The 15,069-nt window shown below is 37.1% G+C and overlaps 1 protein-coding gene across 1 annotated transcript in view; it reads right to left on the bottom strand.

Moving 5' to 3' along the window:
* Window positions 1–15,069, bottom strand: part of stk33 (serine/threonine kinase 33) — a 216,199-nt gene that overhangs the window by 164,698 nt on the left and 36,432 nt on the right. The window contains exons 3-7 of the mRNA XM_052029681.1: window positions 11,747–11,861; window positions 6,674–6,787; window positions 4,727–4,831; window positions 2,496–2,634; window positions 1,518–1,606 (exon numbers count right to left, since the gene is read on the bottom strand). Of these exons, the coding sequence (XP_051885641.1) occupies window positions 1,518–1,606; window positions 2,496–2,634; window positions 4,727–4,831; window positions 6,674–6,787; window positions 11,747–11,830 (531 nt within the window). The 5' untranslated portion in view covers window positions 11,831–11,861. The remainder of the gene's footprint in view (window positions 1–1,517; window positions 1,607–2,495; window positions 2,635–4,726; window positions 4,832–6,673; window positions 6,788–11,746; window positions 11,862–15,069) is intronic.

The raw sequence follows: 15,069 nt of genomic DNA, 5'->3' as shown, positions 1-15,069 counted from the left end.
TCTCATAATCTATCCTTTAAGTCCTGATTTAACTCTGTGCTATACCCCTCATAAGGCAAATAGTCTGGATCTTCTCGCCAGTACCTGCATTCCCCCAGATCCAAAGTTAACTAAGCCACATATGGAGGGGATAACTTGCAGCAGAGAGTGCTGCTTACTCCAGCAATGACCAGAAATGCATTGGACCTTAAACAGTACATTTGTGGCAACCCCAGCCTCTGAAAATCTCATGAATGCTTTTACAGCTGCAAAGTTCTGCTTCCAGCTGCTGGGGTTTTAAATGTTTCCAAACGTCAGAGACATTCAGAGATATGTAAAAATATATGATATATGAAATGAAATTAATAAAAATACCTTTTTGCTTAAAGAAAATTAATTCACTTAAGACACTGATATGATTAAAAGAAAAAAAGAATTAGGTTAAATAAAAAGAAATAATCTTTCTTTGCCTTTCTTCCCTGTAGTTCAACAATCTCACTGTAATGAACAGACTTCTGCATCAGGTTTAACTTGCTGCAGGATCCATGAGATGGAATCCGGAGGAATCCAGTGAAGAAGAATATTAAAGTAAATGTTGCGAACTACTCTTAGTAGATTTAGGACTTCTCCATTTGACTACGTGTGTGCAAAGTCTCTGATTTGCTGGCTTTTAAACAGGTAAATGTCAAATCAGAACTTCTGCTATTTATTAGCAAAATCTGGCACACAATAACTTCCCTGAAGTTTGATGCTTAAACAATAACAATACTCTAGATGTGATCTAATAATGGCTCTTGGACTGATTCCTCATGTTTGAATTCCAGTTTGTTTGAAATGAAAGCCAACGTTTTATTAATCTTTTTATACTTCTGTACTAACTTTGATTAATTCAAGTACAAGTATGGGTGAATGGGGCCAGGGAAGGATAAGACACAGAGTAGAGAAAGGAAAACTGGCCAGTAAAGCACAGGAATCAGCAGATAGAATGACATCAACAGAAATGAAGTTCTAGCAGTAGCTGTGGATGTAGAATTGAAAGATCAATGTTAGAGCTAAAAATAGGTCATTTTTGTGATGAAAATGACATGAGACTCCTTATCCCAAGGATGAACAAGACCTAGAAGTTGAGATCAGTCTAGTGAAGTTTCAAAATGTGGCTGTAGAAAGGGAGAGAATTAGGGATGACGATATATAATTAGTTTATAGTGGTAACCAAAGACAACAACTTCATTCTACTCAATAGTTAACAGGAGAAAATTGTGATAAACTGTCTTACAGCATAGAGACCATGTCATTGTTGGAAACATTGACAGAGCTGGGTTTCATTGTTTACAGACGAAAGCGGCCTCAAGTTTTCAGGTAACATCAAACAATTGTTATTTGATATATGCTCCAAAATTGTTTTCCAAACCAAACTGGATGATTTAAAAATCAATTTTTAAGCTTGTAACATATCTGAAGGGTAGCATGAGCCAGAGATGATTTGGCCCAATTTAACAATTTAAAATAAACATTATTACACAATTCATTCCATTTACCTTGATGTTTAACTTCATATCAAGTTCACTGCTGTTTTCAATATTTTTAACCAAGATGTTTTCTAGTTTTAGATCCCGATGGACAATATCTGCAGAAAGACCGCACAATATTCAACATGTATTGAAAATGTGTAATTCAAGTGAGATGATGAAATTAACAAATCAGAACTTCAGTCAGCATACTCCAACGTATATGGGTGTATTACTAGGTGCCATAAACATAGCTCAAGGAAAGAAAAGTAATTTTTTCTTAATCACAAATAACATATTACGAAATTAATCTACAATTTTATTTTATTGGAAAAGCTCCAATCTATAATTACTACTACTACCACCATGTGTAGGTTTACATTGGAGGTGAAGCACATATAAACTGTACAGTTATGCAATCTGATCACAGCTACATGACCTGCTCAATGTTCTTCATCTAAATGAATTGTGGATATTATAGACAGCAATGTTACATGAATAAACAAAGCACAATCTTTAAACAGCCATGAAGGTATTAAGTCATTCCCACTCCCTTTTCTGAAAGCCAGTTTTCTATTTCAGTAGTATTCTAAAGTGGCATTTGATAAACCAAACAGATTAGCTTGTAATAACAGGCCACAGTCCTTTCTCCCTCTAGAGTGACATAAGAGTTGGCATCAACAAGCTTCTCATTTATAGTACTCCAAAATTTACAATAAAGCTGAGCAAGACAGGATGGGGATGAAAAGGAGCAAGATTAGCAAACAAGCAGGGGAAAATAATTGATTAAACTTGCATTTGTGATACATTAATGCCTTTATTGGGTGTGTAAAATGTTTAAATCACAGACATTTCTCTTAAAGCAAATTGTTCTTTTTATGTAATTACTTGAACTGATTTTCCTGCATGAATGCTTTACCTATTGCAGATTCTATTACTTCAGAAATTTATGATGTCTTTGAGCAGGAATACAAAGTTATTTACTTACATTTTCTGATAAAATCTTACCATTTTTATGTAAATAAGCAATTGCACTTGCAAGGCTACGGATCACATGCCTTGTCTCATTTTCATTTAAGCGTTTTTTTCTATGAAGAATTGCACTTAGTTCTCCACCCTCACAGACCTCTGTCACCAGGTACATTCGCTGAAAGCAAACAAATAATTATCATGACTTATTAAGGAGACAATGTAATCCAAAAGCAAAATATTTCAGATGACAAAAATGTGAAAATGTTGAAAATACTAAGCAGGTTACACAGTATCTCTAGCATGAAATATTAATTGTTTTTCTTCCCACAGAAGGTGCCTGACCTTCTGAATATTTCCAGCATTTTCTGTTTTTGCTAGGATTGTCATGAACTACGTGGTGATTCAAAGTCAAAGTCAAAGCTGAGTCCAAGTTAAATTTATTGTCATATGCACAAGTATGTGTAGGCACAGGTGCAATGAAAAACTTACTTGCAGCAGTATCACAGGCACATGGCATTATATAAGCAGCATTCACAAGAAAAACAAAAAATTCAACACAATTTTTACAAGAAAGAACAATTAGAACAAAAAAAAAAGTCCATTTTCGTGCAAAGTGATCAAAGCGCTCATAGTGTTGCTAAACTCTATGATTAGGGTTGTATCAGTTGGTTCAAGAACTGAACGGTTGAAGGGAAGTAGCTGTTCTTGAACCTAGTGGTGTGGGACTTCAGGCTTCTGTACCTCCTGCCTGATGGTAGCTGCGAGAAGATGGCATTTCCTGGATGGAGAGGATCTTTGATGATGGATGTTGCCTTCTTGAGGCAGCACATCCTGTACCTACTACTGATGGTGGGGAGGGATGTGCCCCTGATGTACTGGGCAGAGTACACTACCCTCCGCAGCTTCTTGCATCCTTGCGCATTTAAATTGCTGTACCAGACCATGATACAACTATGATCACTTTTAAGTAGTGTGATTCTTTTTATTCAAGGTAATTCAATGCTGAAACCACCCCCACCCCCACCCCCCAATTCCCAACCACCTGATGTATACTTTTATTTAAGATTTTAAAAACAGTCAAGTATGCATCCAATATATCTAAAAAGAGTGACAGACGTTCTTCTGTTTATCCCTGTGCCATTGGGTAGACTGTAACTAGGGCAAATCTCCAAATACAATTGCTTATTTCACTATTAAAATACAAAAAGGAAATTTTCAATTGTGAATTTATTATCATCAATGCTACCATTTTTGAAAATGCTGTTTCATTAGGAAAGACAGTAATGTTATGCGTACAGCAATGTTTTTTCTTTTCTGAAGTCAGTAGTTGGTGTCATGACCTTAAGTACAGGAAGCAAGAGCGTTTACCCATCTAATGAAAGCTATCTGTAAATTATGCAAACAATATAAAATACATATTATTGCATCCTGGCAAACAGAACTTATACCTTTATGTTCAAATTATTCTTCTGAGCCACAGATGTGTGCAATATTTAAGTTTACAAATCCTTCATCACCACTGTCTGAGTCATAAGGTATTGAGATATACCAACAGACAGTCTTGACCACATTAACCTGGTTCAACTTCAATCCAGTTGGAGAAACTGTATTGTCCAACACAATAATTTACACCTTTATTAAACAGAGGGGATAGTTTACACTTTCACCATTTGGATAGTAAAGTGGCAGAATGGATCATCCATTAATTACAAAATCACTGAAATCAATTAAAAGAAAAAATTGAAAAGGTTACCAACCAGCTGGTGGAGGTAAAAAAATTAGCCTGGGTGGATGCTGATGCAGCATTGTTATGTTGTGAAAAATTGCAAGTGATTTCTAAACTATTTTTATTTGAAAGTCTACCAAAATCAAAAAAAAACTCAAGTTATAATTAGTTATTTCCTTATCAATAATGCAAGTAATCTGAATGATTTTATTTTTAAGAACATTTATACATATAATATCAAAAATATATACAGTGAAGGAAGGATAGTGGTGTGAGAGGGATGAACTGGAGAGAGAAAAGGAAAAGAGCTGTGAACTATGACTGCAGAGAAGGGAAATTGAGAGGAGGGAGAAAACCACAATGCCAACAGATCAGAAGCCCAAGAGAGGAAACAGCAGACCATCAACTCCAAGGTGTGAGAGAAACCAGTAAAGAACTGAGAGGCAGAAAACAATGCAAACCAGGATCAAAGGAAGAATGCATTTCAAGACTTTTAATATTTTCATTTTGTTAAAGTTCCCAAAATCTAATTACATCTTACTTTGGGCGTTTCAAACACCTCTTCCAAATGAATTATATGTTCATGGTCCACTTGCTTTAAGATGCTGACTTCTCGTTCCAGTAGTTTCACTGCTGAACTCCCAGCCTGGATTGGAAATAGAAATAAATATAGCCAAGGCATGTAAATCAATAAAGGTCTCTATATTAATTTAGAGCTTTCAATTTCTTTTTAATTTGACCTTTTTCAATGTTTGGTATGATTTTAAAAAACAATTTATAGCATAGCCTAAAAGTTTTCTCTTTCAAAACTAATCATCATCTTAATAATTTCCATTTATGTTTAAATTCAACAGTGTGCTCTCTCTTTAAGACTATTGTGCTTTCTATTTAAACTAGAACCATAGAACCATACAGCACAAAACAGGCCCTTCGGCCCACCATGTTGTGCCATCCATCAAACCACCCTTACACTATCTAACCCTTTCCTCCCACATATCCTTCTATCTCACATTCCTCCATGTGCCTATCCAATGTATCTGCCTCCACCACCACCCCAGGCAGTGCATTCCATGCACCAACCACTCTCTGGGTGAAAAACCTCCCCCTGACATCTCCCCTGAACCTCCCACCCATAACCTTAAAGCCATGCCCTCTCGTCTTGAGCAGTGGTGCCCTGGGAAGGAGGCGCTGGCTGTCTACTCTATCTATTCCTCTCAATACTTTATATACCTCTATCATGTCCCCTCTCATCCTCCTCCTTTCCAGTGAATAAAGCCCTAGCACCTTAAATCTGTGTTCATATTCCATATGCTCTAAGCCAGGCAGCATCCTGATAAATCTCCTCTGCACCCTCTCCAACGCCTCCATATCCTTCCTATAATGCAGCGACCAAAACTGAACACAGTACTCTAAGTGTGGTCTAACTAGAGTTTTGTAAAGCTGCATCATCACTTCACGGCTCTTAAACTCAATCCTGCGATTTATGAAAGCTAAAATCCCATAGGCCTTCTTAACTGCTCTATCCACCTGTGAGGCAACTTTCAGTGAACTGTGAATAGGAACCCCCAGATCCCTCTGCTCCTCCACACTGCCAAGTACCTTGTTATTTACCCTGTACTCTGCCCTGGAGTTTGTCCTTCTAAAGTGTACCACCTCACACTTGTCCAGATTGAACTCCATCTGCCACTTGTCAGCCCAGCTCTGCATCCTATCAATATCCCTCTGTAAGTTCCGACAGCCCTCCACACTATCCACAACACCGCCGATCTTAGTGTCGTCCGCAAACTTATTAACCCAGCCCTCCACCCCCTCATCTAAGTCATCTATAAATATCACAAAAAGTAGAGGTCCCAGAACCGATCCCTGTGGGACACCACTAGTTACTGCCCTCTAATCCGAGGGCGCTCCTTCCACCACAACCCTCTGCTTTCTACAAGCAAGCCAATTCCTAATCCACACAGCCAAGCTTCCCTGGATCCCTTGGCCTCTGACCTTCTGAAGAAGCCTACCATGAGGAATCTTATCAAACGCCTTACTAAAATCCATATAGACCACATCCACCACACTACCCTCATCAATCTTCCTCGTCACCTCCTCAAAGAACTCTATCAGGCTTGTGAGGCAAGATCTTCCCTTCACAAAGCCATGCTGGCTGTCCCTAATCAGTCCATGATTCTCCAAGTGTTCATAGATCCTATCCCTTAGAATCCTTTCTAACAGCTTACCCACCACAGACGTGAGACTCACCGGTCTGTAATTCCCTGGACTATCCCTACTACCTTTTTTGAACAAGGGGACAACATTCGCCACCCTCCAATCCTCCGGCACCATCCCCGTGGACAACGAGGACTCAAAGATCCTTACCAGCGGTTCAACAATCTCCTCCCTCGCCTCTCGAAGCAGCCTGGGGAAAATCCCGTCAGGCCCCGGAGATTTATCTGTCTTGTTATCCTTTAAATAAAGCCAACAATGATCAAGGAAAATTTACCTTTTCTCGGTTCACCTTCTTGATTGCCCATTTTTTGCCACTTCTATTATGTGTAGCTTCAATCACCACGCCATAGCTGCCTTGTCCTAATCTTTGACCAAAGCTGTATATTTGCTAAAAAAAACAAGCAGTTTCAAAAGGTCAAAGAAATTTTACAAGATGATATAAGAGTTAATGTTTAAACTCAATTCATAACTACGAACACAAGCTAGGCTGAGAACAAATTCTCATATAATTAATGTACTATATTAAATGCAAAACAGAAATTAACAGAGTTCAAAGTAATCTCGATCATGAAACTATGACTGCAGCAACATTAATAGCAATGAACCAATGTGTTTTTATTAAATCTGCGGTTACATTTTATATTCAAGGCCAGGTGTCAGTTCTGCATGTACATGCAAAAGTGTGCTTTCACAGAACTAATTAGGAGTGTAGATATAGTGGTGCAGGCAAGGGCTGGGAGACAATTAAGTGTCGACTTCTAAGAGTCTGGTGGAGCACTGGATGCATTCTCATTGGTTAGCTAGAATTACATAGCATCAGGGAGGAAAATCTTTCATTCTTCTATTCAGATTTCTGAAAATGTCAATATCTTATTTTTAAAAACAAGAATGTTGTGTCATTATCCAGTGAAAAAAAATGTTCATTGTTTAACTACAGCAAAAAACAAACTGCTGGAAGAACTCAGCAGGTCAGACAGCATCTGTAAAGGGAATCTGCAGTCTCTAGTGTCTTTATCATTTAATAACCATCTAAGCTCTAATGATTGTCCAGCACACCAGGATCTGATGTGATTTTTTTTTGGACCGTCTATGGTTGCTCTTATATTGATTCATTACATACTGAAGCTTGAGCTTTAGATCTGTGACATTACTCCATGAAACTGACAGTAACTTCAGGATTTCTGAGCATCCATACATAGCATGGAGACCACAAAGTTGCTGTCAATAAATCAGATCTTAATAGGGTATGTGTTTGCTTCTATCTCCAATAGAATAAAAGAAGTTAATTTGAACTGACAGGTATTTGTGAATTAGTCCCACTGTAAAATATCCTGAAAAGATTACCCAAAAATTACACAAGATCTAAAGGAATTTTTAAAAACCATGCCAAGGTATTGTTACAGATCAGAAAATTCATCGGCAATTTGCATGTGGATTGTAACCTCATCATATAAATATTTCTAAATAATACAAACATTGAAGTATTTACAATAGTCATATAACTTTGTTTAGTGCTATAGAATATTGCAAAGTTAATTCAGAATTGTGCTTTTTTCCTTCTTGGTCGGCAGCCTTTAACGTGTTCGTGCAGCTAGCTTGATGACATCACAGCTGGATGCCAGGGATTCCATTGAAATGATGCCTATCAGTAACAGTTATTAGAAAGCAGTCAGTTCTCACCACAGAGATCGTTGGATTTTTGTGTGAACTTCCTTCAAAATCATCTGAAAATACCATCACTTGTAAATTCCTGGCCAATATTGTATTATTAAGTACAGAACTTTGTTGTGCACAAATTTGTTGCTATATTTCCCCGAATTATAAAAACAACTGTACTTCAAAATTATTTGACCCATATTTAAGTGCTTTGAGATCTGAATAATCTGTACATTCAACTCCCTTTCTTTACAATTTGTTGAATAGATAATAGAAGTCTAGTCACAATGTAGTAAAGCTGGACGTAAGTGATCTCAGGCACCACCTGAAGAGCGATATAGTTGAGAATTTCTCATAGTTTCTTCAGCCTTTTTAATCTAATTGATCAGTCTTAATATCTTTTATGGAATTTCATTATTGCCATCTCAATGTTCAATGGTTTTGTAGATAGAAGATATATCAGCAGATTTCAGGTGTACATCTCCACTCATATTGCTATTTCCTCTATTTTTAAGCACAGAGAAGTAATGCCAGAGTCTGTCTGGTATTCTGCTCGATCTGAAAGATGACATACTGGTTGAAATCATTGGGGAAATGATTTTCTACTGTATAATCAATGAATTTTAATATCTTTTTATTTTGTCTTTGAGAATTTCATTTTCTGGATTGTCTAATTGGTGTAAAAAGAAACAGTAGCAGCAGCAAGGGGGTTTGCACTCCATTAACAGAATCCACAACACTTTTTTTTGGAATGAAATTATTCCCTGTCATTCTCTTTGGCTATGCTTAACATCCAGGAGCTAAAGACGGAAATCTGCACTATTAAATTTTAATTCGCGTTAATAAGTTGCACATTTGCAAGGAAAATTCTCAAGTTCTAATTATATCCTAAATTGTCACTAATTTTAGAAGTTTCATATTAAAGCTCTGGACAGAATCATGCTGGCTGTGGCTGGTGGTTCCAAAGGGAACAGCTGGTATCCAGCTGCAGCCAGATAAGCTCGGGATGTGTTGAGTGACAAATGCTGGTACATCTGTCACTTCACACCATCACTGGGTTCACATGGACTCCAACAATGGACCATCCAAGCATTGCTGAGGAATCTGTCACTGCAATGCTACATCAGTCATACCTGGAATTTGAGTGGGGATTCCCAGCCTGGAGATTAGAAGGAGAAAGTTCAGTCATCTGTATTTTACTTAGTTTAATGTTTTACTTTTTTTTGGCATTTAATGTATTCCTAGTTATTTTGTTAGAAATGTAATTAACAGTTTTTTAAAATTATTTTATAGCCAATAAATGTTTCTAAATGCCTTTAATATTTGGAGACATTTGAAAACTCTTAAATTATTGTTCAGGATTTGACAGAAGTTGAAGTTCTGTTTAAGCCTTATTACACCCTGCTATGCAGAGAGGCTTAGCTCTCCGTATATCTTTCCAAGGAACGTGCAGATGTACAGGACAGGGAATGGTACATTGAATACCTATCAAATCAGCCCATTGGTTCTTAAGTACATACAATGAAGAGCTTTTGAATTAAATGCATGCTAAATATTGTCAGACCTGATTTCAAATGTAGCAACAAACAATCCACTGGAGGAACTCAGCGGGTCAAGCAGTATCTGTGACCCGCTGAGTTCCTCCAGAAAATAGTTTGTCGCTCCAGATTCTAGCATCTGCAGTATCTTGTGTCTCCCTGACTTAAAATATAGTATTGTTCAAAAATGCAAGGTAAAACATTTCACAGCACTTTTTTTTGGAAATGGCCCTAATTAAATAATGTTATCTTGTATATTAATGATCTTTAAGAAAAGTGATTGAAATAAAGCTTCATAGAAATTTTTTATATACGCAAATGATGACTTCAATAACACTTGCAGAAATGATATATACTGTATATGGCTGAACTGTACAAGCCCCAGGCCAACAATTTGCAAGAGAAATATTGGCTTCATCCTCCCCCAGGGTCAGCACATTCAGAACTTCTGCACCCATGCATTGTAGCGTGAAAGTATTGAACACACTGGAGGTTAGATGCTGGTACATGTGACCTCTCACCCTGCAGCCGAACTTACCACTGACTCAGCAGTGGTTCTGCTCATACTGAGATATTGTGCAACTGTCCACTGTTAGCTTTACACTAGCCATGGCTAGCATATCCAATGTAGCCCCACTCATAGTACAGGGGTACATTATTTTAAACAACAGTTACATTTTATATCTTCTTATTTCACATTACCCTTATGTTTCCAATTAATTTAAAATAGTTCATTGCATTAAGTAACTTATTACTTTTATTTAAATTATTTCAACTTCTTCATTAATTAATTGTATTTCAACTGTTTCCAAACATCCCTGATCATCAGAGACACTCAGAGACAGTTGGAAAGACCTTTGGAAGCACAAACTGTCAGTAGACCATCAAGATGGTCAGGAGTGGTGCATCACGTTCCACAACTGGACACATAGTTGCAGCTTACAGGCCACTCCATGGGACAGCCATGGTAGCATGACCTGTTGGACACCGGGAGCCCTGCTGCTGCAAAAGATATACAGCATCATAGCATCATCATTCAAAGTCTGGGCCATCTCAACTAAAATTCAGGATAAAATGTATATTCCTTTTTTCATTCTCTCTTCAAAATTTTGATTCATTACTTTATGAAAGAAATGCACTTGTGTTGGTTAAAACTGCTGTTTCTGATCCTATATTACCTGTTTATAACTGTTGCATTTAGGAATTACTATTTTTTTAGTCCATAGTGTAAGACTGTTACAGTGAAAATAATGGTAATGGTCAAAAAGAAAATGAAACCTAAGATGAAAAAACACTTACCTAAAAATAAAATGTGCATTATAAGTAACAAATAGAAAATTACTTATTAGTGGAGCAGTCACATGTGAAAGGCTGCCTCACCTGGAAGGGCTGTTTAGGGGCCTGGATGGTGGTGAGGGAGGAGATGTAGGCACAGATGTAACACTTTGTGCAGTTACAAGAACGAGTGGACAAGAGCGTCACAGAGAAAGCAGAGAGGGGAGGGGAGGGATGGGGTTGGGAAGATGTGCCTGGTGGTGGGACCCATTGGAGAGTCGGAAGTTGCAAAGAATGATATATTGGATGTGTAGGCTGGTGGGGTGGTAGGTGAGGACTACGGGACTAGGGGAAATTGCTTATTAGCATCATTTCCTTTCAAGATTAATTCTAACTGTACATATTAGTAGCTCGAATAGGTTCTAAAAGTTAAACATACCAAACATTTCATACGTACAGTTTCTGTGATGTTTGCTCATTTTACTGGCAGATGAATACCACTGTACCAAAAAAGTGATTACTGACTGCCTAGCTGAGTTACAAATTAATCTATTTTGTAGTTAACTTCAGGTAACTTTATATCTCGAAGCTGTTTATCCTGTCCACTAGTAGAGGACATCATTGCAATAAAACAGCTTGAAACTAGTGTGTACTTTTAAAGTTTATTTACTCCTACTAACATGATTTTGATTGTAAAATGGAATTCACTATTTTTCAAATATACAACAACCAAGCATTCAAAGTCATGCATTCAAAAGGCTGTAATTTCTACAAAACATTTCTATAAAGTCTCAATATGTTTAGAAGTCCAACCTAATAGCAAAACTTTTATTCTCATTCAAGTATTAAAAACTAAGATCTTAAAGTTGGCTACATACCCGAATAGCAAATTCATCGTCAACCCTGGTATGAGGCACAACCTTGCATTCAGCATTGCTGACGGTGGCACGTTGAGAAGGCATTTTATTCAAGTTGTGAGTGACCTCGAATTTCCTGCAAATGAATAATTAAGTTTGAAGTTACACAATCCTGTTGTTCAGAACTAGCTTAAAAATATTTAACAATTGATAGACCAGCCTCCCCTCCTTGGACTCTGTCTTTACCTCTCGCTGTCTTGGTGAAGCAGCCAGCATAATCAAAGACCCCACCCACCCAGGTCATTCTCTCTTCTCTCCTCTTCCATCAGGTAGAAGATACAGGAGCCTGAGGGCACGTACCACCAGACTTAAGGACAGCTTCTACCCCACTGTGATAAGACAATTGAACGGTTCCCTGATAATGAGATGGACTATGACCTCACGATCTACCTTGTTGTGACCTTGCACCTTATTGCACTGCACTTTCTCTGTAGCTGTGACACTTTACTCTGTACTGTTATCGTTTTTACCTGTACTACATCAATGCACTCTGTACCAACCCAATGTAACTGCACTGTGTAATGAATTGACTTGTACCATCGGTATGCAAGACAAGTTTTTCACTGTACCTCGGCACAAGTGACAATAATAAACCAATACCAATAGCATTTTCTAAAGCTTCTTTTCTCTAAATTTCATCACATTAATGTCCTGTTTGGAGCTTATAAATGTTTCTTCAAACAGTTCAAGTTGAGAAAATTAAACAGTGGTAAATTCATTTATGAGCAACAGGAATCATATCCTCTTCAGATGAGCACCAATCCAATGAAAAGCACCATGGAACAAAAAATATTCAACAAAGCAGCTGATAACTACTTCACATAATAACAGAGAACACAAAGAGGACCACCATCCAAAGAAGATTACCAACAGGAGCTGAATGAGTGCAACACGTTTTCACAAAATAGACAATATCAAAGAACATATATTTAATGGCTGAAAATAATGCACTGAGTGAATCCTTGCAGAAATGTCTTGTTTTTCCATTCATGGGAAGATCATTGATGTTCAAAGGTAACCAATCAGATATCTGTGGGAGATGTCTGGGGCAAATACTTACTTCTGAACTAATGCATCTTTAAGTGTTGGCATAAAGAAAAAGCAAGATGTTCTGATCATAAAAGGAGCAATCTTGTACAGCTTCCCTAAGTTTCTGAAGTGCTGTTACAATGACTTAAATCTTGAATTTTCCTTTACAAGAAAAGTCTACAATAATTGCTGGGGTCTCTCCAGTAAACACATCACAAGATGTCTTCTTCATTTGATGCCAGCCATCCAAAAAGAAAATTTGAAGCACCTATCACACTACTGCAGGAAAATGATAATGACTAATTTAAACCTCCTCCATCCTTTCTGGAAGTCAAGTTCAAAGCCTGGTTATTCAGTGCATCAGTTCTTTTTTCTTACATTCAATAGCCTTTCACTGGTTTGAACCTATGCTTCTTGTCCTCCTGTTTTTTTGTACCCCAGAAACAATACTTCAAATTTAACTTTTGTATCCTGTTTAAGATTGTATATGCATGTTTCAATTAGCTACCTAAATATGGTGAAGTTTTATATTTTGAAAAAAACACACTATGCTAGAAAATAAGCCCTGCAATGATTTGTGGCACTCCATCAAAAATTATGAAATATGAACCTGCAACTCCTTGTAGTAGGAATTGACTACACCTTCTATCAAGGAATTGCTTTCTAAGTCACAAAGCAAAAATGCTATAAAATGAAACTGTACCTTTACAGATGATAAACAAAAAACTTTGAGCACAATTCCAATCAACAAGCTGGAAATCTAAAAACATTTTAATAGCTTAGTACTGATCAGGATACCAATAGAAAATGCAATTAAACCAAACCATAATAGTCTGAACATAATTCTGAATTGCGATTTCTATCTTTGTACAAAATTAATGTTTAAAGATAATTATTTGGAATTTATTTGAGAGCATTTATAATAAACAGCAATATATTCTGGTCTAACAGTCAGAAGCCAAACATGTTTACACTAAAATATATAAAAATGTGAGATTGTGTTGAATATTATAAAACACTCATGGGTTTCAGATTACGGTATAAATTAGAACAATAAAAATGCCGTCCAAATTTATAACTTGCAACACATTTGCTATTATTTATTAAACTTTAATCATCCTCATCTACTTTTGAGAATGCAACTGTCAGCATCAGTATTGACGCAAATGAGGCAATGTTTTTGCCTTGTTTCCAACTCATTTAGATAGCACCATACAAACAAGAAAAGGCCATTCAGCTCCTTTTTAGCTTTAACAAGATTATGGCAGATTTGCAACTTGCTCTGTCTATCAGTCTTTGTTCTAAATTTAGTTGATACCCTACATGACAAAGAAGCTTGCAACTCTGCACTAACTTGTGATGACTTTTGTACTTTTAACACCCGAATCCCCCTTTTCTCCCACATTTGCCATTAAAGAAATTATTCTGATTGTTTTCTCAAAATAAATGACCAAACATACACACTGAACTCAGGTCTACCAAGGTTTTACCCACTCACATGCTCCTTTCTAAATTTGTCCTCCTCCCCACATAACCTAATGCATCTCATATCGCAACATCACAACCAATGGATCAGATCACAGCTCTGAATCTCTGTCATAGGTCGTCGTGGATAGTAGTGGATAATTACACAGCTAATGGGAAGATGAGGTCCCTCCAATTAAATCCTCATCTTCAACAATGGCAGGACCCAGCGTGTGCATGCCAAAGGAAAGACTCAACCATTTGCAAGCAAGTTCACCCTGAATTGCCAAGTAGATGATGCAACTGATCATCATCCTCCTGAGTGGCATATCATTATGGATGCTAGCATTAAGCCAATTTGATTCCCTTCACAACAAATCAAGAAACAGCAAGAGCACTGAACACTGCAAACACTATGGGGCCAGACCATAGTTGGCTTAGCCTTGCAGGCACAGAACAACTGCTTTGCATTTGTATCCTTTTCTTCTATTAATAAAAACTAAATACACATGTTCCTTTTTCATTTAAATCCAAAGACCTGTTTGTATCACCCACCCCGGCCATGTTTCAGCAATGATTTTAATATTATGCCATGTAGCACTTATCATTCCTAAAACATATCATTGCTTTCTTTCTCCCCCAAAAATTCATTATTAAAAGCCACAGAGGAAAAGATTAACTGGATTGGTTAATGAAGTTTACAAGAAGGTTGAGCAGTAAATGATATGCTAAACCATAAAAAGCTAACAATCAAATTAAATAGACTGAATCAACCACACAGATGAGTGTTA

This window comes from Pristis pectinata, chromosome 14 (assembly GCF_009764475.1).
Source record: "Pristis pectinata isolate sPriPec2 chromosome 14, sPriPec2.1.pri, whole genome shotgun sequence".
Lineage (NCBI taxonomy): Eukaryota > Metazoa > Chordata > Chondrichthyes > Rhinopristiformes > Pristidae > Pristis > Pristis pectinata.
Note: the sequence above shows the minus strand (reverse complement) of the source record. Positions and strands in the feature narration are given on the sequence as shown.